Source organism: Elgaria multicarinata, chromosome 17, assembly GCF_023053635.1.
Source record: "Elgaria multicarinata webbii isolate HBS135686 ecotype San Diego chromosome 17, rElgMul1.1.pri, whole genome shotgun sequence".
NCBI lineage: Eukaryota > Metazoa > Chordata > Lepidosauria > Squamata > Anguidae > Elgaria > Elgaria multicarinata.
The window spans coordinates 23,002,129-23,028,669 of record NC_086187.1 but is presented as its reverse complement, the minus strand read 5'-3'; the positions used below and the strand labels follow the sequence as shown (position 1 = coordinate 23,028,669).

Genomic DNA, 26,541 nt, shown 5'->3' with positions numbered 1-26,541 from the left:
GCAAAAGTCCTACAACTCCCAGCATGCCCTAGCATGCTGGGGCATGCTGGGAGTTGTAGGACTTTTGTCTGACTAAGTGTACATAGGATTGCGCTCTAAATGTGTGTGAGGGGGAGGAGTCACCCCAACTGATACCTCATCAAAAGCTCGCGCGCCAAAACAGACCGAGGGAGCAGAATACGCATGCGTAAAAAAAAAAAAAAAAAAAGGAGACTGGGCCATAATTTCGAGGAGCGCAGGCGCACTGGCGTTTTGGCGGCCGGCCCAGGATCTCTTTGGAGCCGGGACGCCTGCGCAGCGGCGAAAAGGATTATGGGGGCTGGGGGCGGGATGGCGCAGGCGCGTCGAGACTCCGGCCGCTACCGAAGCGTAAACAAGGCACTGCTGTGAGGGATGGGGAGGCGGCCGGAGCCGCGAAGGGCCCGGAGCCGCCGAGGCTGAGCCTCTCTTTCTCCGCCCGCCGGTGGGCCGGGGACAGGGGAGGGGGGCGTCCCGGGAGCGTCATGAACTTGGCCAGTCAGAGCGGCGAGGCCGGCGCCGGCCAACTGCTCTTCGCTAACTTCAACCAGGACAACACGTAAGAGGGGGCGTGGCCAGAGGGAGCCGGCACGAGCGCGCGGAGGGGAGGGGGGAAGAGGGAGAGCGTCAAGATTCCAAGGCCAGGTGGGCGCCGTGGGCGTGGCCAGGATGCCTTACCTGTGGTCACAGGTGTGTGTGTGCGCGCGCGCGCCTCTTAGAGCCCATCCAATGATAGTCCTATATAGAGTGGATCCATTGGAGTGAATAAGACTTAAGTTAGTTGCAAGTAACTGAAAGCCCATTCATTTCAATGGGTCTCCTCTAGGTAGGACTAACATTGGATCCTCCCCCTTGTTTGGAACGTGCTGCTGCCAGGCATCGATCCTGCGTGTGTTTTACTTGGGGTGGAGGCGGCAGGGCTTAACTTCTGAGTAAACCATGCGTAGGCAGTTGGGGCTTTGCTTCATAGCTGCAATCCCTGGTATGCTTCCTCAGGAGCAAGTGTCCGGTGGGGCTTAAGAAAGACATGGAGGAAAAGATCAAGGTTTGAGGGGCAAATTTGGTGATGTGTATGCCTCTGTCTGAAAATGGGGTGGGCAACTTGCGGCCCTCCAGATGTTTTGGTGTACAACTCTGATCGTCCCTCGTCATTGGCAAGACTGGCTAGGGCTGATGGGAGTTGTAGGCCAAGACATCTGGAAAGTCACAAATTGCCCACCTCTGGAAAGTGCAACCCTTACTTTGGTGGCTGTGACTGGAGTAAATATTGTTGAGCACAGTGGAACCTATGTTATGAAGGAGAACAGTAGTAACAGTGTTTAGAGCAGCCTTCTCCCAAATTGGCACGCTCCAGATGTGTTGGGACTCCAACTCTCAACATTCCCTAGAAAGTTGGCTTAGAGTGTTCAACTTGGGCTGTGAAGACTTGGGTTTCAAATCCCTGCTCAGCCACGAGGCTCATTGGATGATCTTGGATTAGTCATACTCTCTCAGCCTGACCTACCGCACAGGGTTGTGAGGACAAAATGCCGGATTAAGAACCATGTATGCCGCTTCGAGAACTTTGGAGGAGAGGCAGGATACAAGTGCCATACGTAAACGAAATAGTGAATAAAATAAATGTGTTATGTTGCACTGTCTGTGTATGTAGTGCTTTCAAAGAATGGTGGGGGCTACAGGGAAGGGTCCCTGCCCCCAAAGCTTGCTATCTAGAAAATGATAAAGGGGAGACAATAAAGCGAGTGCGGTGTTTTGTTGAGAGTGCTCAGCTAGGACTGGGGAAAGCGGGGTTTAAATCTCCACTTGGCCATAAATCATACTGGGTGACCCCGTTTCGGGCATGACCTCTCAGCCTAATCTACCTCACAGGGTTGTTGTGAGGGTATAAGGAGGGGGAGAACTATGTACATCTCCTTGAGCTCTTCTGAGTCAAGTTGGAATATGAACGTTGATGATGGTAACGATGACAAGAAATACAGGCATTGATAAACAGGGGAAGAATATGCCTGTTTTGTACACACACAGCCTTAGACAGATTGTGATATGGGGACTACAGAGTTATGTCAAAGACTTCATAGAAAAGGTTTTAAGGAAGGATTTGTGGTAGCTTAGATGGCCTCATGGAGGCATTTCCAGGCGAGCTTCTGAGTAATCGTATGAAGCTGCTTTTTAGACCAAGTCGGAATTCTGGTCGACTTGATCGAGCATTATCTACTCTTAACTCACAGAGGACATTCTTTGTGGGACTTGCTTTCAATTAAATGTGCGTAGGGTTGTAGCCTCAGAGACCAACGTTCCCCAGCATGGTGCCTTCCAGATGTTTTGCTAGCATGGCTACTGGACAGCAATTTGGGGAGTTTTTGAAACGGGAGAGTTCATACTGTAGTGACCGAGCACATGTTTTACATGTAAAAGGTTTCTGATTCAATCATTGGTATCTCTAGTTTAGAAGGAAGTTGCAGACCAACTGCAGGGAAGTTCTGTCTTTTTGCATAGACCGTCCTGGGCTAGATGTGTCACTGGTCTGACTCTGTTAAAAAAAAACTGATATGATATGACTGACCCTGCATACATGAGTTTACACTCTTCTCATCATTCATTAGTCTGGAATAATTCTACTCTCCTCACCAGTATGCAGTCTGTCAGAGCCCTGTCCCTCTCTTGTAAGAGGTCATTGAAAGTGCTGCAAACATCCAACCTTCTACCCTGTTTAATCCAGCCCACCAGCAGGTGTGACAGTATGAATGAACAATGCCAAGGAATATATCTCTTTGTTCAGTGATACTGAATTTGTACCCTGTGAGGTTAGTAACGAAAATCAGTGTTTCACTAGAAGTCCTCATTTGGTTGGCAAGTACTGTGGCACTGAGGAGAGAAATGTGGATGAGGTGGAGATCCTTTGGGGACTGCAATCCTGTGTCCATTTACCTGGGAGTAAACCCCATTGGACTCAGTTGGACTTCTGATTTGTATGGGATTGCAGTTTTTAGGGGTTCTAACGCCTCAGTCTAAAGCTGGCCAGCAAACCCGATCAAAAGCAACCAATTAGTACTCCTATTTTACAGCTGAGGAGCACTGAGGCCGAGAGAGATGCAATTGTCACAAGGCCGGTTATGGCATATCCCAGCCTTCTTCATCTTGGCCATTCTAGCTGCAGATGAAGACAGTTGTAGTCCAACATATCTGGAGGAGGCCCAGTTGGGGAAGGACACTTGGTGATCTACCAGTAGATTCCAATCTGCATTCTGCCCACCCCTGACCTAGGTCACAGCCTCTACTCTCTTGTTGCTGCACACTGTAAAGGATGAGGTGAGGGGTGGACAGGCCTTTTTTTTTCTATCAGGGAAGCGTCTTTGTCTCTGATCCTCTCATCGATGAGCTCCTGCTAAACTTCTAAGGGGATTCAGGATTCCCCAGAACACCATTTGAAACCATTAATATAAACAGCATCATAGTTATTTCTTTTTCAGCAGAATTAAGGAAACTGTGGCCTTCCAAATCTCATCATTCCTGGCCAGTGGTCGTGCAGGCCGGACTGATGGGAGTTGAAGTCCAGCAGTATCTGGAGGGCCACAGGATTCCCCCCTCCCCCAGTTTTTAAGCATGTCTGAATGTTTGTAGCTCTCCTCTATAGGTACCACCCAAATGTTAGGCATGTTGAAATCGGTAAGCACCCAAAAATTTGTCTGGATCACACCCGATGCCATGATGCATTTAGCAGTAGTAAGGGAAGGGCTTCTCTCCATTGCTTACTCAGATGTAAACCCTACTATATTAAGAGGGGCTTAATCCCATGTAAGAAAGCTGGTAGTTCGTTTGGACTGAACACCTCTAAATCAACTACCGTGTGTGTTTATATAACCAGGGCTCCCTTCCCTTCTCCTTATCTCCAAATACGTGGCTTTCTCTGCCAGATTCCGTGGTGGAGTGTGTATAACTTTACAAGCTGGGAATAGAACAAAACCGAAATGCTGCAGAGATCTTGCCTCATGAATTTAAAGCAGGGCTAATACTGAAATGCAAGGCAAGGAAGACCGAGTATGTAGCCAGAATCAAAGTGGTTTGAAATGCTGAACAGGTGATTGGTGGCGTAGTGATAATTGTGTGGTTCTCATTTAAGAAGGTATCTATTTTGTATGCGAATGGCCTATGGCCTTCACATTAATAAAATTACTACTACATTTAAGAAGGGAGGAGTATTTCCCACCGGAAGTGAATAACAGGAAATGATCAGGGTGAATCGGGCTGGTTTTGGAATGACTGTTCCCATTGTGTACATACTGTACAAAGGGCACACAGTTTTCTTCCTTGCTGACTCATTGAGTTTGAAAGGTCCAAGTAGTTTAATCTCCCCCTCAAAAGCTTGACCCTCAACCCTCGTCTCTCTCCCCCTCCTCCCATCAGCTTACATAATTTGGCCAGTGTATGTATTAAGAAACCCTTTACTGTGTAAGAAAGAGATCGCCATTAATAGAGGATCTTGAATGCATCTCCCTAGAGAGAAGGAAATAGCGGGGACTGGCTGGTATAGTCTAGTACAGCCTTCCCCAACTTGATGCTCTCCAGGTATTCCTGACCATTGGCCAGGCTGGCTGGGTCTGATGGGAGGGAAAGTCCCAACGACATCTGGAGGGCACCAGGTTGGGGAAAGCTAGTGTAGCAGGTAAGCTCATAGCTCCCCAGTTCAATTTTGCCTCTGCGAAAACGGCCTACTTCACAGGGATGTTGCAAGTCTTTTTGGATCACACATGTTAATTGGGTCTAATACTTGACATGCACTATATAAGATATCACAGAGCGTTAGCTTAAAAGTACTTTAGTATGTTTTTAGGGAGTTTTAACAATGTTATATTGCGTTTTGATTAACGTTTTATGTGTTTTATGCTGTTGTTGTTCCCCGCCTCAATCAGGATGGTGAGGCGGGTTAGATTTTTTTAAAAATAAATATAAATAAATAAATATTTAAAGATAACACATTGTATTGAAGCTAGGAAAGGATTGGATACTTACAATATGGGGGGGGGGAATCTTGAGTTTAGTTTGCAGGCTTAAAGCAAGCAAATAAAGTTTCCAAGGTTCTGAATCTCATGCCATTCTAAAAGCTCGTTCATTTAGGATGTAATAAGTAGGAGGATCGCTTCTGGTTAATTAGCAAGCCAGTATTGGGCACTGGATACCTCGGACAAGGAAAACTGAAGTTCAAATCCCTTCTCTGTCCTAAACGTCACAGTGTATATAGCCTTAGGCAACTTTCTCTCTCTTGGCCTAACCTCTGGATCTGGGCCTCACTATGAACTAGAGCAGGGATAGGCAATCTGGTACCCTCCAGATGTTTTGTACTACAGCTCCCATAATCTCTGAACATTGATCATCCTGGGTGAGGCATATAGGAGTCATTGTTTGAAACTTCTAGAGCAGGGGTCCCCAACCCCCGGGCCACGGACCGATACCGGTCCATGGCCTGTTAGGAACCGGGCTGTGCAGGTGAGCTGCTTTCACGCACACCCCACCCCCACCCTAGCGTACCTGGGTGCGGGGCGCCATCTCGTCTGCCCAGCCGAAGCGAAGCCAGGATGCTGGGGGGGGGCTTCCCAAAAACATCCCCTCAACCCCCCCCCCCCCGTGTCCGTGGAAAAATGGTCTTCCACGAAACCAATCCCTGGTGCCAAAAAGGTTGGGGACCACTGTTCTAGAGGGCACCAGATTGCCTGCCCAAGATGAGGACTCAACTTAAACTTCCGTCCGTACAAAAAGTTAAGGAACGATGTCTGAATTGGCAAACCAGAACGGAGCAGATGTTTTTGAGGTATGTTTGTAACCCACGGTTTAGCACAGGGATGGGCAATGTGTGCCTCTCCAGATGTTGGTGGACTGCAACTCCCATCAGCCCTAGTCAGCATGGCCAGTGGTGAGGAATGATGGGGTTTGCAGTCCAGCAACATCTGGAGGGACACATGTGTTCTGCCCCTGGTTTAGCATGAAGTTTGAACTAAGGCACCCTAGTTGCGGCAATTTTTCTACCTCTCGGGGCTGCTGCACCTAAAGACTGGTGTGCTGAGCATAAAGCAAATGCTGTTTTACTCATAAACTACACTGTTAACTAGAAAAGGTGGTTTCAATATAGTATTAATCTCACATTGCTAAGAATTATCCTCTAGCTAGCAGTGGAAAAACCTTCTGAGAGGTTGGTTGCCTAAAACCTCGGTTATGGCTTGGAATTTGAAATATTCGTCAGTTCTGTTCATAACTACTGCTACGTGCAGAGTAGCATACGGTAGGCCTGTAGAGTTTCTTTAGCAGCATTGTATACACTTAGCTAAATCCATGAGCCTTTGATTTCTGCCATTAGGCAGGGCTCTTGAGTTTTTGTTGAAAGTCGCCAGACCTTGCTGTTGAGGTACAAAGCTTTGTAAGTGTAACTTCACTCCAGGTTCACACTGGAGAAGTTTTCCAGTCTTCCTGTGGCAGAGGGATTGATTTCTGTAATTAGTGATATTAAATCCCCCATCAGCGGGTATGTTTTGAAAAACTATAAAAAGGACTTTTCTGTGAACAAATGCTTTCTACCTATGGTGGAAGTTATGGTTATGTTGGGGGGAAAATGTGTGGTTTCTTGTTAACGTTCTGTATCCTGTTTTGATCTTTTATGCATTTGGAGTCGGCATAGAAATATCGCAAGTCCTCCTGTTCGCAATTTCTCTCTCGTTGTTCTCTAACAGTGTCTGCTAATTGAAAACAAATTAGTAGGGTGTTCTCTGCAGTGGCCTCACACTTTAGGAACAAGCTTCCATCGGCAATACGCCGTGCTCCATCATTGCAGGCTTTTAAGAAGGCCTTGCAAATGCATTATTTTACCTTGGCCTATTCTTGATATGACTGCTGTTGTTGCTGGTTTTATTGTTGGTTCTTGTTCTTGTTTTTATCGCTATTTTACTGTGTGTTGAGTTTTTTGTCGCTTTTAACGTTTTAACTGATTTTATGTATTTTATTGCTGTAAGCCACCCTGGGAAGGCTTCGGCCCTAAAAGGCGGCCAAGAAATATTTTAAATAAATAAATAAATGCACAAACCCCTGCAAATAAATCCTTCAAACTTTTAAACTCCCACAAATGTGAGCACAGATCCAATCCTTATGTCCATGCCATCCATTCTTATGAGAGGGTGGGTAGGATTGAGGAATGGGCAAATATTTAAGGAAAAGGGTGTGTGTGGAGTATATGCGGCATGTTTCAGACCCCACTGAACTGGGAATTGTAAAATGAATGTACCAAAAGTTTGTTGTCAACATTACTCGTCAAACAATGGCCCCGTTCAGAAGACACCTTAAATTATGGCGTTAATCGCAGCGAATAAGGCTTTTTGCCATATTCGCAGTGGTAAAAACTGTGGTTTAAGATGTCTTCTGAATGGGGCCAGAGTGTATTTATAAAGATTTATACACATATTTGTAAATTGCAAAGTTTATGTATGATGTAATTTGGGACCTCTGCATTCAGAGACAATATCCCACTCAATCTTAGTTGCTGAGGAGCAGCAGCGCAAGGAAGCAAAGCATGTAAAATAATGTGGGTGGTGGACTCCAACCCTCTGCAGACAAAGTAAGAAAACAGAGCTAGAAAGAGAAGCCGTGTGCTAAAGGCTGTGGCCGTTGGCAGTGACCTTTCTCGGATACTTCCCCCCTCAAATTCTCTCCTGTTGTGATCTCCTTTGGGATGGAACTCTCTGCTGTGACAACTACCTGGACACAGCAGCCCCACATCCTTTCATAACATGTAGTACATGTTATGGTGGTGATGTTAGGTTCTCTATTTATTTTATTATTTATTTTATTGCGTTTCTGTATCACCCAATAGCCGAAGCTCTCTGCTGTCCTTTATGCCGTTGGCCGTGGCAATGACACCAGGCCTAAGATGGGTATTCCAGTGTGTTAAGGGGGCTCATGGAGAGGTCTGACCTGAGACTTCTGCTGGTTGTGATCATGTTTATTGTAACCCGTAGTACTGCTCTCAAGGCAGAGTGTAAACTTAAAATCTATATAATCCAATGAGGGGGGAATAATCTTTATGGTGTTTGCATTTGTGTTGTACCCCGCCTCAATCCAGAGGGAGAGGCGGGTAACAAATAAATATTATTATTATTCCTATTAATATGTCTAACCTGCTCATACAAGGGTGATTTACACACACACGCACACACACACACACACACTGCATTTGCAGAGCCTTGCTTGGGATGCCTGAGAGTTGTTACAACCACCTACAACCAAAGATTACTGTTGTGGGGTGGGGGTGGGGGAAGGGGGGGCGCACGCAAGGCAAAAGCACTTGCTGTGAGTGACTGAGCCTTCAAGTTGTGGAAGTGGCTCGGAGCGAGCGTTTTGCAACCGCAATATGTTTTCGTCTTCTGACAAGTGTAGTCTTAATTATTTATGCTCATATCTCACAGCATGTTCGTAATTGATCTGTGGTGCTGTTCGGAAGGGTAACGGAGGGTGCGTTTATTGCCAAGAAGAGGCCGTTTATCTTTCAAGCCGTTTCTACAGATCAGACCTCAAAATGGGGGCATTCCTTTCTTCTTGTTTTATTTTCTGTTCATAGACCCTCTTGGGATTTTTCGCGGTGGGTGGCATTCATGGAGGCAGTGTGATGGCATTGGTAGCTGCTGTGTGTCCTGCTCACGGTCTGCTCGCCGGACTCCTGCCGGCTGCCTGAACCTGTTGGGCATGCAGGACAAGCAACCGGCTGGTCTGCAGGTGCCTGGCGAGAGCTAAGGACTCCCCACCCTCACAAGCTGCCATTTTGTGCAAAAGTCAGAGGTATAAATATTATAGACATCGCGATGTGCACAAAATTAACGCCTTTAATTTTGCGCAAATGGCGCCACCATTTTGTGCAAAAAGCTCAACTTCAGTAATATTTATAACCATGATTTTTGCGCAAAATGGCAGCTTGCGGAAAATAAAAAGCAAGGACGCTGCAAACTTAACTGACTTGGCACACACCACGTCGGGCTAGTTCGGGTATTTGCGAGCTGGTGTCGGGGGACAGGCCTGAGCTGATGAAATCTGCCGAGCTTCACCCCTAAATCAGATTCTTCTGACATCCCTGTTGGTAACTCAGAGATAGTAAGGAAGGGTTCAAACAGACCAAAGGAGGGCAGGGTGTAACGTGGGCGCCATCATTCCTTGTCCTTAAAGAGAAGCCCAGACAGGCCCGAGACGTTTACCTCCATCCAGCTAGATGCTTGCTTGTAGAACACGGGTGCAGCAGAACCGATGGCCGGATTCCACTTCAGAGAAGCTTCTGGAGGCCGGATTCTAGTGGTGGGTGGGTCCAAAAATACAAGCTCATTTGAGCTTGTGTTAACGATGCTCATACATTAAGTGTTTTGGGATGTGGGAAAAGCACTGCGCAGTAGCTTGGCCACCACTAAACAGTTGGTGCTTGTGGGGAAGAGGGGGGGGGCAGAAGAAGAGGGGGGTCTTCTGGGAAACCCTTGAGGGTGAGATTGGGATCCCAGGAAGTCTGGGTTCCCACCCACCCACCCAACCACCCAGGACTGAGGTTCTGCATCTCTTTTGTAGAAAAAGCATATATCCGAATCTGGACAGGAAACCAAACACACCAATGCCAGCTGGGTGCCTGGTTGCAAACAGACAGGGAAGGACTTTGGGATAGAGTTCCTTGCTTTGTGTGCAAAATGTCCCAGGTTCAATCCTGGGCATGTTTAGGGAGGGCTTCAAAAGACGCCTGGCCTCTGGGGAGTCCCTAGCAATTGTCATAGACCATACTGGACCAGAAGGGCCATTGGTCCAATTCGACATAAGGCAGCTTGCTGTGATTATCTGTGATTGAGCCATCTCCCTCAATAGTTTGCCTTTAATATTGTGCCCAGAGTTGGATTGGTGCAGGAGGCTTTTGTCACCGTGGCGTACACAACACCTGTTGAATTCCTCCCTTTGTTTACTGCGAAAACACAGTTAGATTGTTCAAACTCTTAGAATTATTGTCAAAATAAGACACAACTCTATTTTGTGACATACACGAAACAGCATGCGCATCGAGTGGAATCAAATTATTTCCCCAGCAGGCAATAAAAATGATACCGTGCGACTTCTGCCTGGAGAGATGCCTGGCTGCCAAATGACAGGATTATCATTCATCTACTTTATTTCCCCCAAAACCAGGCCTTGTTGGCTAGATGGTTGGCACCAGGGCTTGCTGTGAGGTTTGGTCACTTGATTTTCTGTCTGTCACAATTGGGAGTGTTTTCTGAATAGTAGACAGTTGCAAGCCCCACAAATAAGTTCGCAGTCACTAGCTTAAAAATAAAAGCTGTCCCTTTGGGGCACAGTAGAGCTAAGTATTTCAGCTTTCCTATAGAGCTTGGTGCTTTAAAGGAAAATGAATTGTCTTTTGATTTGTGTTCATGCTGCGATGTAAACAATTTTATCTGATGAATATCTGACTCTGTCTAAAGGACATACAGTGCAGTACTGTATGGAGGAAGTTCTCACTCAGTTTCTCTCCTTCCTCAAACTACTCAAATATTACCAATTTGCCTCAAGCCAGGAATGCAGTATTCAAACAAAGTGCAATCTTCCGAGTGCAAACCAATGACATGGTGGTTATCTAGATGCAGACAGTTCGGTTTGAATTCTTTCTGCTCCTTGCAACGTGCTCATTTTGAATGTTGTTCGGAAGTTATTTCAGCACTAAGGGGGATATATGCTGAAGAATGGAACTGCTGATTTGGATTTGCAAGGGGCTACGGAGTTGCATAATGAAATGGGAGATCGTGTGATGACCCGGGGCAAACTATGGAGTGGAATGTGCCATGTGAAAGAGAGCTAGGGTCACTCTGCTTCATTCTATGTCAAATGGGGTGTCTGGTTGATTTCCCATGCGTGTTTGACCCCGTGTCTCGCTTTGCAGGTCCTTAGCTGTTGGCAGCAAATCAGGTTACAAATTCTTCTCCCTTTCTTCTGTGGATAAGCTGGAGCAGATCTACGAATGCAGTAAGTGCTCTCTTTCATTCCCTTTCAATCTTCTATCCTCACATTTTTCACTGGCATTTCCTAAAATCATTCCTGGGAGGAGCCCATCTCCTCCTCCAGTTGTTTGCCTGGCTCTAGCAGCCCTGTGGCAGAGTTGTATTGGTCACTGTGCTTCCAGCTGCAGCTGGGCAGACGGGATGATTCCTCAGTCCTGATTACTAGTCCATCTCAAGTTTCACACATGGCTGTATCCCTGTCACTCCTTCCAGTAGTCTTCAAGGCAGAAGTGGGTGGGGGTAGGGGGAGAGGTGTGCATGGTGCCTAAAATGGCAGCTATTCCTACCACACGTAAACTCTTGAGCAGTGTGTTGCTGGCTGTATGCATCCAGTTTTCAGCTCAGGTTCATGCCAGAAGCTGTTGCGTTACTGGTAAACGAAAACAACAATAAAATACCTGCGAAACTATAAATGCAACACTGAAAATGTCAAAATATGAAATTATTGAAATATTAAAAATAGAGTCTGCAGAAAAGTAATAATCAGAGCAAGAGATTAAAGATTAAATGCCTGCTGGAAGAGGAAGGTCTTGATAACAGGCAGAGTTTCCTGGTAAGGGCATTCCGCGGAGAAGAGCCTTCATGCTTGATGCTGATACAAACCGTGCCTGAGTTCAAGGCCAGCACCACACTTTACTGAGGAAATGTGTTTGCTGTTTGTACATGGGTGCTAGACCAGCATTTTCCCGCATCAAACTCAATCTGTGAGCAACATGCAAATGTACGTGTAGATTCTTACAAAATAAGGAGATGTATGGTTTGTTCCTTTGGGGGAAATACAAAATTTGACATGCAAAATGTGGCGCTTCTCCAATGGTTTGCTCAGGTGGGGCGAACTGGCCAGGCTTCCCCTCTCGTACAGGTGGCAAGGAATTTTTGGGAAATGATTGGGCAGCCACCTTTGCGTTTTTAAGCATGGGAAAACCCACCAGCTTAGCCACACATAGCATTGCTTACAATTGACGATGCCCAATCTAAGTTTCGTCGTTTTGAAGCTCACGTTTTGTACCACGCTCCAGGAATGGGAACGGTGTCTCCTGCTTGATAGGGCCAGTAGATGAAGCAGCCACCCTTAAAGCCCTTAACCTCACGGCAGCTTTCATAGTTGGCAACTGCTGACTGCTGCACTGCTTGATACGTTAGATTTATACTAATGGTGCTGGCCAGGAAGCCTCAGTAGCTGCCTGAAATCTGTTTAATGGCACAAGCTTTTAGTAGCTTTTTATTTACAGCTCTCAAACCTTCCTTGAGCAGAAGGCTGCTCCCTCCTCCTGTTCTGTTGTCTTCACCACTTAGCAGCTTTGCTCTTCCCGCTGTAATATTAAAGTCTGTTTACAGCCAGCTGTCCTAGAAAATGTCAATTTATTGATCCACCGGGAGGAGTGGATCTCTTGCTGGTTGGGGTTTAGACAAGGGCCTTTGCGATTTGGCCCAGTTCAAAATGGTCTTTTTTTCTTGAACCCATGAGTCTGTCTTTTTTAAAAAAAACAAAAAACCTAAATAACAAAACAGCAACAGGTAACTGGGGGACCATATCTTGAATGGGGGACCTTGAAGAGAATCCTAACACCCTGATCCCAGGTATACTTCCTTGGGAATTAATCCCATTTGATTTCAGACATGTTTATTGGCAAGTACACATACCAGGGACTGTGAGTTTGGTCCTCTACCATCAAATGGTTTCCATGTTTCCTTCCTTCAGGGAATCGTTTCCATATCGAGGCATCTGCCAAGCAAGTCCTGCATGTTTGCAATGGACTGTGCTGCAGAGGATTCCGGGGTGTGTGTGTGTGTGTGTGTGTGTGAGAGAGAGAGAGAGAGAGAGATGGCTGGGCCTCTCCATTGTACTTTGTGTACTGAGTGTGCAGCTCACAGCATGCTCAACCCTCCCCAGCAAATGTGGATTGCAATGTTGATACCAGTGGGCACACTTCCTTGTCTGCTCTTACTGGTCCTCTTATGGAGGCTACTCTATATGAGTTTCCAAAGAAGGATGGGTCCCCAGAAGGCTTATTTGAATAACGGTTGGCTCGTGCCCTATTGAATAATAATAATAATTTATTTATTTATCATATTTATACCCCGCTCCTCAGCCAAAAAAGGCTCTCAGAGCGGCTTACACTTAGCAAAAAAGACAGTCCCTGCCCTCAAGCTTACAGTCTAATAAAGACATGACACACAAGGAACAGGAGTTCAGGAGGGAGGGGGGGGGGAGAGAGAGAGAGTCCAACAGGAGCAGGCCATGATGTTTCTTCTGCCTACTCCTGTCGCCTTGCTCTTATTATAATAATAATATATTTCTTACCCGCCTCTCTGATTGGATCGAGGCGGGGAACAACAGCAAGCATAAAATACTGATTAAAAACATAGTATACACTGTTAAAAACATCCTAAAAGTATCCTAAAATTCTACTGGATAGGCCTGCCGGAAGGGATCAGTCTTGATAGCTTTCGTGAATGCTAAAAGACTGTCAAGCTGACGAGTCTCCTCCGGCAGGCCATTCCACAGTCTGGGAGCAGCAGAAGAGAAGGTCCCCTGGGTAACAGTTGTTAATCTAGTTTTTGCTGACTGAAGTAGATTCTTCCCAGAGGACCTGAGTGCATGGGGGGATTGTACGGGAGAAGGCGATCCCGCAGGTAGCCTGGACCCAAACCATGTAGGGCTTTAAAGGTAATAACCAACACTTTATACTTCGCTCAGAAACTAATTGGCAGCCAGTGAAGAGATTTTAAGACTGGTGTCATGTGGTCACCCCTAGATGTACCAGTGACGAACCTGGCTGCCGTATTTTGAACTAGTTGAAGTTTCCGGACTAGGCACAAAGGTAGCCCTATGTAGAGCGCATTGCAGAAGTCGAGCCTTGAAGTTACCAGCGCGTTTAGGTCTTCTAACTCTACGAAGGAGGGGAATGAGCTGAATTACTAGTTTTGAATCACTTCCTGACTTTGCTTTCAGCGCTCCTCCGGGCCTGGAAGATGGCGGAGTAGCTGCAGTTGTGGAATGGCTTTGTCATTCTGCTTCTCAGTGCTGGCCCCTCCATGCGCTCCTCCATTTCCTTTCCTTGTACTAACGCAAATGGTTCTCCCCATTTTTCTACGCCGGCCCCCCTTCTCTGTTATCGCCCCGCAGCGGACACAGAAGACGTGTGTATCGTGGAGAGGCTGTTCTCCAGCAGCTTGGTGGCCATCGTCAGCCTCAAGGCCCCCCGCAAGCTGAAAGTCTGCCACTTCAAGAAGGGGACGGAGATTTGCAACTACAGCTATTCCAATACGATCCTGGCTGTCAAGCTCAACAGGCAGGTGAGTGGCGATGCTTTGGGAACGTCTCGACAGGCCTCTGATTCATGACCGCTTTAGGGACCAGGCTTGAAAACGGGGCCAAGGGATATAGGTCACGCGTGGGTGGCCTTCATAGCATCCATTCTCACAAACAGCAGGAGAAACTTGTTTCTGGCTCTGCCCTTTCATGCTGCTGATGGGGCCCCAAATTCAAATTCTCACACAGGGTGTAAGGTTGTTATGCCTGACACGCTAGCTTTCTATGTGCAGGGGAAGCAGCAGATGAGGTGGCAAACCTGGCTTTGGACAGAATCACTTCAGGCTGCCGGTGGAGGTCCGTGCAGCAGAATGCTCCTCCTTACCCGTAAATTCCTTGCTACGTGCCCTTCTCCCTGAAACGCTCATTTTCCTTGTGCAGGGAAATGTAGCTGTGTGGAGGAGCATTCAGTTGCAAAATGGTTCACCTGCAGTTGTGAATTGGCTCACTTGGAGCCCACGGAGCTGGCTAAGCACAAGCAGAATACGCCCATGTTGCCAGCATATACATTAAGTCAGTTGTGGCATTAAAAGCGTGGTGGGTAGGAAGGGACCTTTTTGGTCAAATGCCCTTGTCTGGAAGCAGCTTTTCCCTCACTGATACTATGCAGGGTTTCGTTGTTCAGGTTGCTGAGTTCTCAAACTGGAATACTGCGCAAAAAGTTCAATGCATAACTGGTCAAACATAGTGACAGATTTGTCACTATGCTGGGTCAGTTGGAATAAACCCTAATCATAGAATATGTGATCAAAATGAATAAGATGTCCACCACAATACATATTAGTTGTGCCCCACCCACCCCAAATCACATTTTCTTCAACCCCGCAGCACAAACTGACTCAACTGTAGAGGAAAAGCAGTCAGGATAATAGTAAGATTGGTACAGCCTCAAAGTGCCAGGTGACCATAGCTGCCCTTACCAAAGTAACCTGGCTGTTGGTAATGGTTCACGTCAGCTATGGTACTTCCAAACTGATTATAATAAAGGCTGGCAGAGTTAAAACTAGCCTCTTTGTCGGGTTGGAATCCCCATTTGGTAAAATGCTTAACACTTTCACAAGCCAATAATGCGGTCTCAACTATTTAGGCCTCTGCTGCTACAGGATTTTGTCTTTATTTCTCTCTCCCGCTTTTGTTTCATTTCCTTCCTCCAGAGATTGATAGTATGCTTAGAAGAGTCTCTATACATACATAACATACGGGACATGAAGGTGTTGCATACAATCCGGGAGACACCCCCCAACCCTGCAGGTAAGGACGGGCGATTCTTTTTTTTTAAAGTCATCGCTATCTTTTAATTTTCTTTCCGCTCCAATTTTTGGCAAAGTGAAAGAATCTCCCAGTGGCGAGAAGAACCACGTTGAACAAGGTTACTGTTAGAAACATCTACCACAAGTACGATACGTATATCTGCCACATTTCACACGCAGTGTTTCTAGCTGTGCAGCTGAAAACATAATGTGTGAAGAGGCCCTCTAGTGCTTCTAAATTGGGGGCAGCAGATCAGGATCTGCTCGTGTCTAGGTGGCTTTGAGATCAGCAAGAATTCTGACTCCCAGTTGTCTTCACAGTAGCAACAACTAAAAAGCTTCTTCTGCTTAAATGAGATTGCTGGAAAAATAATGCCTGCCCGGGGGGGGGGGGGAAACCGGAGTGGATTTTTGTATGAAAGGACTTGTGATCTGGGATCCTGGACTGAGCCTGTGCTCAGAGACACCCTGTCCCTTAATTCTTAGTGCCTCAGGCAAGCAGAGATAACACCATTTTGCACCCAACTTTAGGGTTCTAGTAAAAAAAAAAGATATTAAGCATATCGCTCAAGTTTGATGTTCCAGTTAGCATCTGAAAACATAATTGTGTTTTTGTTGTTATCATTTTTTATTTCATTTCATTTCTATACTGCCCCGTAGCCAAAGCCCTCTGGGCGGTGTACAGCAATTTGCTTTGCTTTTCCCCCCCCCTCCTCCTCCTCCCTCCCAATCCCCTTTCCTTTTGTGTCATGTTTTTTCGATTGTAAGCCTGTGGGCAGGGACGGTCAAGAAATATCTTTGTAAGCTGCCGTGAGAGCCTTTTTTGGCTGAATGGCGGGATAAAAATGCTTAAATAAATAAATAAATCCATAAAAATACAAAGTGCAATGTTTCTGCAGCTGAAACTCTCCCCACGGCCTGAGTTCGATCCCAGCGGAAGCTGGTTTCAGGCAGCCGCCTTGGGTCGACTCAGCCTTCCATCCTCCATGAGTACCCAGTTAGCTGGGGGAAAGGTAATCACGGCCGGGGAAGGCAACGGCAAACCACCCCGCTATAAGGCCTGCCAAGAAAACGTCAGCGAAAGCCGGCGTCCCTCCAAGAGTCAGTAATGACTCAGTGCTTGCACGAGAGGGTCCTTTCCTTTCCTTTCCAAAACTTCTAACGTAGAAAAATGCAAACAATGTAAACAGGCTCCTCGTGGAGCCAATTCCTCAGCAAAGCTGATGGAGTAGCTTTGCACTCCCTTCCCTCCCTCTGCTGCAGCCTGAATGCTGGCTACCTTCCCTTTCTAGCGCTTCTTGATGCCCTTGCAGTGTCCCTTCCTTTCCTAGGTTTGTGTGCGCTGTCCATAAACAACGACAACTGCTATCTGGCCTACCCAGGGAGCGCAACCATTGGAGAAGTGCAGGTCTTCGACACCATCAATCTGGTGAGGCTCCGCATCCTTCTCACGCGCTCTTAACGCCCGAAAGGTTCTGCCGCGCGCACTGGGGACACTGTGCTAAGCTCCTGTGTTCTTTTGGTCTACTTGTTTTTTTTGCAGAGAGCCGCTAATATGATCCCCGCTCACGACAGTCCTTTGGCTGCGTTGGCTTTCGATGCAAGCGGTACAAAACTGGCCACTGCATCAGAAAAGGTGAGGTTCTGATTTGGCGGCTTCCGTCTGGAGCTGCGTTGCTGTGTTTTGTTTTTGGAGCAAACCGTAAACATCTGGAGGAAAGAGTTCGGTGACGAGTATAATTTAGTTTGCTTTAAAACACACGCAGGCACACAATACAGAAATTACTCTTCTGTCTAGGCACAGAACTGAACAGCTACAGGCATTTATGCTTTCAAAGGGGGAGCAGCAATATTTGTTGAAAAGCTAATTTGAATTGTATGTAGAAGGGTGAACGTGGGAAGATGACAGGCATCAAAATAAGAAAGGAATATCTTCTTAGCTGCCAAGAGTTTTGCAGTAAAATGGAAAAAAAAAAGTCTGTCACTGCATACATTGGCACAACGTCTTCACTCTCTGAATTTGGACTTGAGTTCTCATCATTCCCATTCCAAGAATAACTCCCTGTCACAACGAACTGCGCTTTTGCCTCTTCTGCCGCTGGAGGTTGTTAAGTACAATTTCATTGTCAGGATTTTTATTGCAACAAGAGTCCTGACAAACTTACTTACAAATCCTGGGAAGAGTTTTCTGCTTCAGTCCTGTCCTGTCTGACAGCAAATGGTGCTGGTCCGTCCATTTCTGAGCTTTGCTTAGCCCCCAAAAACAGCTCTGAAAAGAAACACATTTGACTCGGAGCCTTCCAGTGTACAGTAGTTCTGAGAAGTGCTGCAAAATACTTGTAGCACAGCCTTCCTCAATGCGTTGCCCTCCAGCCCACCTTCCCCCCCCCCCCAGTATCCCTAATCTTTAGCCACGCTGGGTGGGGCTGATGGGGTTGCAGTCCAAAACATCTGGAGGCCAACCCTCTGGGGAAAGATATTGTAGCCTTTGATTCTGAGAGTGCAATCCTAGGTGTGTTTTGGCAGGGGGAAAATGCCACATAGCAAACTGCTTTGAAAATAGGGGGGGGGGGGGCCTTCCTCAAAAACAGTTTGTGTTGTTATTATTAATATTAACTATTCTATACCACCCCATAGCTGAAGCTCTCTGGGTGGTTTGCATTGCATTGTTATTTATTACGGTCACAGACCAGCAAAATCAACACCAAAACATGCAAAGGATAGATAAAAAGTGACGTAAAAACAAAATACGGCTTGGTGAGTTGCTTCTCTCAGAAGGATAGGGTGGTTTACATAAGATTAAATCAATTAACAACAGTATACAAAATTTAAAACCACAAAAACATGCAAGGTACACAAAAACATGCATCTAAAAAAACTATAAGCAACTTTAAGCTATGAACCTAAAAACAGATCCAGGATCGGTGAAGCTCACCACATATTGCTAAATGCCTGGGAGAAGAGAAAAGTCTTGACCTGGCGCCAAAAAGATAGCAATGTTGGTGCCAGGTGGGCCTCACCAGGGAGATCATTCCATAATTGGGGGGCCACCACAGAGAAGGCCATGATATGCAGAGGGGGCATCTAGTGTCCTAAGGGGTAGAGGGGCTTTAAAAAACGCAGTAGGTATGCCCAAGATCCTCCAACAAATATAAAACTGCTCTTTGGATAACTCAAAGAACTCTTACTGCAGCTATTTTTTTTTTAAAAAAAGGATTTCTTGCTAAATTGAAATGTTCCTTCTTCTAACAGGGGACAGTGATCCGGGTATTTTCCATTCCAGAAGGGCAGAAACTCTTTGAATTCCGGAGGGGAATGAAGAGGTGAAGTGAAATGTTCCATCTCTTGTTCTTTGCGGTAGATTCCCTCCACCCTCCGCAGTTGGAACTTGTGTGTAACCACCGTGAAAAGGGTGCCAACCGTCTTGCAACGTTTGGTGTGTGTGTGTTTTTCCCCTTCCAGGTGCGTGAGCATCTCCTCTTTGGCCTTCAGCATGGACGGCATGTTTCTGTCGGCATCCAGCAACACGGAGACGGTGCACATTTTCAAGCTAGAGACTGTGAAAGAGAAGTAAGCCTCTTGAGAGCCTTGGGAAATCCACTTAGAGGAAGGGTGTTGTCAGCTGATGGAACACAGGGCATCTCTGGCTTTGCCATCAGACAAATTGCCCAGAACATTGCTTGAAAGGGAAAGAAAACTCTGCTGCATCTCTTTCTTGGCTCCCCTCTCCCCACCCATATAATGCCCCAGGTGTAGCTGCATCTATTTAGCGCTGTCCATCGTCTCATACCAGGACCTGTCCCTGCAACACCTTAGTTTATGTAGGTGCCAGAATCCAGCTTTTCTTTGTGAGCGATTTTGCATTACAAAAGCCAGTATTTCCAATGGGATCTGTGGATTTGTATGCTTCCCACCTCTAAAAGTTCTGACTTCTGTTATTTTTTTTAAAAAAAATGTATCGTTAATGGTTTTTAACGATTTGCGAGCAGCCGTGGAGACCAATTGGTAGGACGGCAAGATCTAAACGTTTTCAGAAATTTACCTTGGTGCAGAATTGGGGTGTTGTACACACAACCCCAGCTACAGTTCGTTGATTTTGAAACGACTTCATTCTGCTTTTCAGCTTAAAAGTGACCAGAGAGTTTTCGCAACGCTCAAAGTGACGTCAGCTAAAAACGAAAACAAGTTGTAGTCCAACTGTGGTCTAAGGCAGCCTTCCCCAACCTGGTCCTCACCAGGTGTGTTGGACTACAACTGGACTACAAGCAGCTAGCAGGTTGGAGAAGGCTGGTCTTAACGAATTGTGTAGTGAAGGCAGGTCAGGACAGACAAAGTATTGGGTTGTGGTTTTTCCTTTTGAACCTGTCTTCAGAAAGACAATAAAGATGCACCCATCTTCCTGAGATAGAACACAAAAGGCCCAGCTTCTTGCAGAGGTTAAACTAGTTCATGAACGCAGTAGGAGACCTGTGAAGATGTAGCTTTGAGACTAGGGATGTCAGAGAAATCCATAATGGATTCAGATCGGATTTCTATGAATTCAACCTGCAGATTCTGCACTAGATGATTTTCTTTAACATTGTGTGTGTGTGTGTGTGTGCACAAATTAACACTTTCGCTCATGCACACTTGCCCAAGTAAAACGAAATTCCCTTACAAACCTGGAAAAAAAAAGTGCTTCCGTCAATGAGGGGACGGCGGAACAAAAAATATCTGACAATCTGCAATAACGCAGACGGAACGGATTTCACGAAATCCCAACATCCCTACCGAGACTCACCCCAAAAGGCAGCTGGGAGGTGGGGTAAGGGAATTCAACGTCTCACAGTGTCTGTGAGCCAAAGCACAGCACCCGAACGGCAGAGCTCTCCTTCCTGCGTGTAATTGGGGCGGGTGCCCCTCTCTAACATTCCCCCCCCTTCCTCGTTCCAGACCTCAGGAGGAGCCCACGACTTGGACAGGCTACTTCGGGAAAGTCCTGTTGAACTCCACGAACTACCTGCCCGCCCAGGTCACAGAGATGTTCAACCAGGGCCGAGCCTTCGCAACCGTGCGCCTCCCTTTCTGCGGGCACAAAAACATCTGCGCGTTGGCCACGTGAGTCCGGGTGTCGGGGGAGGGCGGTCTTCCACCCCCACCCCCACCGTATGTGCCACAAGCACCCTGCAGGTAGACATGGACGTGCCAGCCAGGTGATGCTCAAACACCTGATTTTTGCAGTCACGCTGCAGCTGCCGGCCTGGATGATTTATTTATTTCATTTCTATCCTGCCCAAAGTTCAATCAATTTCATCTCCTTGTGTATTTTTATAGCAACGGCGAAAGGCAGGGGGGTTGTTTTCCTTCAACGGACCGGCTGCGTGAGCTCCTCAGGCTTACCCGTTCGAGCCGGCCGTCGGAGCAGTAAGCTCAGCTTGGCATATGCTGAGTCCTTGGGAATTAATTAGCAAAACCCATCGCAGCTCATTCAGTTGCGCTTGGCCTTCAGCAGTAACCGCGCAAAACGTCCAGCGCCCTTTCTCCCCACTTGGAAAGACGGGCTCGTGTTTAGATGGCAGGAACCGCCTTGGATTCCTCCTAAGGCCTGCCGTGTGGATCACAGTGCAGAGCCTGTAATTGGACTCCGGGGTTGTGTCATTAGTTTCCCTGGTCTGTTTCCACGCCAAAGCGATGTTCTCTGAGAGCAGAGGCTAGATGTTTGGCAGCAGGCCTGGGGCCAGGAGCCACAATTGGTGCTGAACGGCCACAGAGCGATGTGGGGAGGGGGGGGGGCGTGGGGTGGAGGGTGGAATAGCCTGGGCTGCTGCTGTACAGAAGCCGAGGATGTAGAATTAGCAGCAACAGAGGAAGCTGCCTTCGACCAGGCCAGACTGCCTGTCTGTCTATCACATTTCTATACCGCCCCATAGTCAAAGCCCTCTGGGCAGTTCACAACTACAAAGTATATCATTAAATACAATATAAAAAGTTTAAAACTACAGTATAAAAGAACAGACCAAAATAAAAGCTAGCAGCAGTGCTGAGATCTGAAATATAATTTTTTATTTATTTATTTATTTATTTATTACATTTATATACCGCCCCATAGCTTGAAGCTCTCTGGGCAGTTTACAAAAGTTAAAAACCATGAACATTAAAAACAAATATACAAAAATTTAAAAGCATAAAATCAGCAATATCCACTTAAAACAGCTATTCTGGGGTCAGTTAAAAACTCAGCATATGTTGTTAACTGCCTGGGAGAAGAGAAAAGTCTTAACCTGGCGCTGAAAAGACAACGATGTTGGCACCAGGCGAGCCTTATCAGGGAGATCATTCCACAGTCGGGGGGCCACCACCGAAAAGGCCCTCTCCCTTGTTGCCATCCTCTGAGCTTCCCTCAGAGTAGGCACTCGGAGGAGAACCTTAGGCATTGAGCGTAGTGTACAGGTAGGTTCATGTCGAGAGAGGCGTTCCGTCAGGTATTGTGGTCCGAAGATTTAAAACTACGAAGCTGAAAGAATAAAGTGCCTGGGAAAATAAAAAGGTTGTCATCACCTGCTACTTGACCTCTTTTTAATTGGCAACTCCGGGGTTGAACCTGGGACCTGAGCTCAGTGATAGAGCAGGTAGGCTTGGAAAAAACCCTGCCTGGAACCCAGGAGAGCCGTTGCCACTGGGCGTCAGCATGGCAGACTCAGCAATGGCGTTTTTGTTGTTCCCGTCCTTTTGTACCAGCATTTGTATTTTTACAACTATTTAAAATGACGCTTTTACCCTTCTGAGATTTTGCCATTTTAAGCCTTCGCGTAAAGCTTATTACTTACTGAATTGATTTTAAATTTATGTTCTGTCGATTTTCTTTTGCCTTTCCTGCCTTGCTTACAAGCATCCCAGAGGCATCTCGCTGGCTGCGGTTAAAAGCAGCCCTGGACTAAATGACCTGTGATGTGATCCGACAGGATTCTTTATTTTAGAACGTGTACACGGAATGTAGCTAACAGCTGGGAGGAAAACAACCATTTTAAAAAAGAAACATGTTCTGAGATTTTTATTAAAAAAAAAAAAGTTCTGTCTTTAAACTTAAGCATTTTGCGATTGCTTGTAGAATTCAGAAGATTCCCCGGCTGCTGGTAGGGGCTGCAGATGGCTATCTCTATATGTATAACTTGGACCCCCAGGAAGGAGGTGAATGCACACTGATGAAACAGCACAAGTGAGTCTCCTCTGCTGTTCGCTATAACCCTTGCGACGTGGCCTTATTTTTATATATGAGCGGCTTCCTTTTTTTAAAAAAAGGAAAATGTGTGCTATACACATCATGCAGGTTAGTGCTGAAATAGCCACAAAAATAATGAAGAGTCTTGTGGCGGCAGACAGACTAACAAATTTGTTTTGGCCTAAGCTTTCACGGACGATGTCCCCTTCATCAAACGCAATAAATATAGTTGTTGCAGCTTTGGACAGGTCATAAAGCTCTCCCCTTCCTGGTTTGTTTTCCCACTTGTGCAAAAGTGAGCAAGCCGGCGGTGTGCACAGGCAGGCAGCTTGTTCCCGTTGTGGTTTATTAAGCCGGGATTCACGGCTTATTCAATCAATCCTTTATTTACAGTCAAAGAAAGGTACGGTCATTCCAAGCCAAAGGTCAATAAGATAACCTAAGCATATAAAACATATCATTAATAATACATTTTAATACATAAAAATCGAGGGTAAAAGGGAGTAAGATCAGAGCAAGAATGGGACGTATGTTAACGTTAGAACAGAACATAGGAGGAAAATTCAAGCAATCGTACGTGGTCTGGTGAGAATAGCCAGATTCAGATTCAGGCTTATTGTGAGGTGGGAATGTGAGCCGGTGTGCTGAATTTAAGAGCTCTTGGGTTTTTGACTTGGAAATATTAGCGCGGAATATGGCTGTGCTCAAATATCCCCCTTTCCCGTTTGACTTGCAAAGCTAAACCAAAGTACAGTTTTCCATCTGTACTGGTGACTCTGCTAGCCACGGTTAGCGCCAATTGGCAACCGTGATTAGCAGCAGGCTCCCAAACAACAATTTGGCCATCACAGCTCTGAATATGAAGGTGGGTGTTGCATGCAATGAGGGTGGGTGGGAAAGGCTGCCTGAGCCTGTGGAACATTTCCGACCTTGGCCAACGTTACGTCTGCATTGAGTCAATGTGGTCAACTGTGGAATGCACCAAAGCCCCCACGATTACGTGGCAGTGTCCACTGGGTTGTCTCCGCACACTTGGGTGCAGCGTTTGAACTTAAACACAAGCCCGGAATACCTGCCACCGCGCTTGGGTGTTCCGGCCAAGGTGCCCCGCTGTGGCGTTGGTGCAAATCAGCATTGGTCTCCGTGGTTTGATTCTTCCCGTAGGCTGGACGGCAGTATGGAGCCAGCCAATGAAATTCTGGAATCTGCCTCGCACGACCGGCCACTAGTAGCACAGACGTACAGTGCCACTGTGGCTAAAGGTACTTACGTGCCTTCTTCGCCTACGAGACACGGTAAGGACCGGACGAAGGCAGCCTTATGGGCACGGCGTCGTAGGGTGGAGAAGGGTACAAGAGGATGGAGACAGGGGACATCTTCCTTGTAGCATAGTGTGGTCTTGCGAGCTGATGCCCCTTACCTCCATTTGCAACTCATCAGGCATCTGTAAAGTCCTTGGACTTGGAGGGGAAGGCCGCTTCTCCGTTTCATTGGCTGCTTGTTTGCTAGTGGGTGCAACCCTTAAGACCGCCGTTGATTTGGTCTAGTTGCGACCACATAGAATCATAGAATCATAGAATAGCAGAGTTGGAAGGGGCCTATAAGGCCATCGAGTCCAAACCCCTGCTCAATGCAGGAATCCACCCTAAAGCATCCCTGACAGATGGCTGTCCAGCTGCCTCTTGAAGGCCTCTAGTGTGGGAGAGCCCACCACCTCCCTAGGTCACTGATTCCATTGTCCCACTGCTCTAACAGTCAGGATGTTTTTCCTGATGTCCAGCCGGAATCTGGCTTCCTTTAACTTGAGCCCGTTATTCCGTGTCCTGCACTCTGGGAGGATCGAGAAGAGGTCCTGGCCCTCCTCTGTGTGACAACCTTTTAAGTCTTTGAAGAGTGCTCTCATGTCTCCCCTCCATCTTCTCTTCTCCAGGCTAAACATGCCCAGTTCTTTCAGTCTCTCCTCATAGGGCTTTGTTTCCAGACCCCTGATCACCCTGGTTGCCCTCCTCTGAACACGCTCCAGCTTGTCTGCGTCCTTCTTGAATTGTGGAGCCCAGAACTGGACTCAATACTCCAGATGAGGCCTAACCAGGGCCGAATAGAGAGGAAGAGACCTTTACCTTTGCCCCTTTGGGAGCCGTGCTCTAACGGCGTTCTGTTTTCTTCCGAAACATCGTTCCTTTTCTGTTTCCTCAGCCTACACGGAGGACCTGGGCGCGGTCGGTGGCGCCTGCCTAGAAGACGACACCAGCGCCCTGCGGCTGGACGAAGACAGTGAACATCCCCCAATGATCCTTCGGACGGACTGAACTTTGACCTGTGAACTCCACTTTTGAAGCCGCGAACACTGGCCTGGCATTTCTTCAGGGTTCTTTCTGTCTATGCTGCTACGAACTTTGACCTGAGCTGAGGGCGAGAGAGAGGACAGCGGACTCCAAAGTAGTTTTCAAACAAACCACACATACACACACACACACACACACACACACACACACATCATAGCTGTAGTGCCGACTCGATACCATTTGGGGCGTGGTGGTGGTGGGCATACGGTTTCACTTCCGTGGCTTTTAAATCCTGCTCTATCTTTTAGCTGTGAGGATATTTTGATTTTTTTTGTTGTTATTACTGTTGCCAAAACTATTCGTGCAGCCTTCAGCACCTTCTAGCTTTGCATGCCTTCTTGTGCCAAGCGAGCATAAGTGAGCAGATCCATTTTGTAACAAAAGTTTGCAGGGGGGGTTTCTAAAGAAAACAAATACCTGTACATAACACTTGGCATCTCTGAAGGAGGAGAAGCAGCGTTTGGTTCGGATGCTTTAGCTTGTTCTGCTTGGGGGGGGGGAATTCCAAGTGGTCTCTTGTGCATGGGCTTACAGGCACGCCTGGTAACTTGACATGCAACTTTTAGAAACATGCAGCATTCTCTTTCTCTTGGGTTCTTTCCTACTGCCACTGTCCTTCACAATCTATTCCTTCTCTCCCTAAGCACCCCATTTTCTCTCTCTCTCTTTTTTTCTGGACCATTTTGTTAATTAAACTCCTTCTGAATGCTGCCTTGTTTGTGGGACTATTGTGTTCGCTTAAAGAGGGGTGAGATGCCTCTTCTCCAGACTTTGCTCCTTCCTCTTCCCAAGAAGATGAAATGGAGACAGTGACTGATACAGGCTTAGTTAAACTTCGGAAGCGAAAGAGCTAAGAGGCAGGGAAATGTCCCCATTTTGTTTGTCTCTTTGTCGACAAGCTCTTTGTCGACCACGTTCGGACGACACATTAAGCCAGGAATCCTGGCTTAATAAACCATGATGTGAATCAGCAACATGCAGCATGTTTGACCCCACTTCATTCTTCTCTTCACACAGTTGAAGCTGGCTTCCATTCCTGGCTTGGTTTGGGTGCGCTTAACCACAGTCCCAGCTTTGGATATAACCTGAAGCTGTCCCATCCAGGTGTATTGAACGAATAGGCTGCGTAGTCTGGCATCATGGTTTATTATGCCAGGTATCTTGGCTTAACAGTGAGGACTCGACACGGTCAATGTGTTGTGTTGAAGAAGTGTTGGGTTTTTAAGCCCAGAAGCACATTCTTCCTTTGATCCTTTTTGTCTGATCAATACCATCTGCCCTTCTTGCTTTAACCCTTCAAAGGCTCACGTCCTCCTTGCGGTGGACTAGACGGAGCACCTTCCGGAGTCCGACAGCTCTTGGT

The 26,541-nt window shown here is 46.8% G+C and overlaps 1 protein-coding gene across 1 annotated transcript; it reads left to right on the top strand.

The window, feature by feature from the left end:
* Nucleotides 1-328: 328 nt before the first annotated feature.
* On the top strand, nucleotides 329-25,889 carry WIPI2 (WD repeat domain, phosphoinositide interacting 2). Its single transcript, XM_063143643.1, has 12 exons — nucleotides 329-577; nucleotides 10,952-11,034; nucleotides 14,200-14,369; nucleotides 15,540-15,636; nucleotides 16,967-17,064; nucleotides 17,179-17,271; nucleotides 18,888-18,958; nucleotides 19,098-19,205; nucleotides 20,568-20,732; nucleotides 22,723-22,830; nucleotides 23,998-24,128; nucleotides 25,030-25,889. The coding sequence occupies exons 1-12, from the start codon at nucleotides 504-506 to the stop codon at nucleotides 25,140-25,142; spliced, it is 1,311 nt and encodes a 436-aa protein (XP_062999713.1). The 5' UTR covers nucleotides 329-503; the 3' UTR covers nucleotides 25,143-25,889.
* Nucleotides 25,890-26,541: the final 652 nt, after the last annotated feature.

What these genes read in the sequence shown, in the direction of transcription:
- WIPI2 (XM_063143643.1), top strand. Translation starts at nt 504, where the DNA reads ATGAACTTGGCCAGTCAGAGCGGCGAGGCCGGCGCCGGCCAACTGCTC. An exon ending in CTGTCAAGCTCAACAGGCAG is followed by an intron (nt 14,370 to 15,539) that starts GTGAGTGGCGAT and finishes TCCTTCCTCCAG; the next exon opens with AGATTGATAGTATGCTTAGA. An exon ending in CTAGAGACTGTGAAAGAGAA is followed by an intron (nt 19,206 to 20,567) that starts GTAAGCCTCTTG and finishes TCCTCGTTCCAG; the next exon opens with ACCTCAGGAGGAGCCCACGA.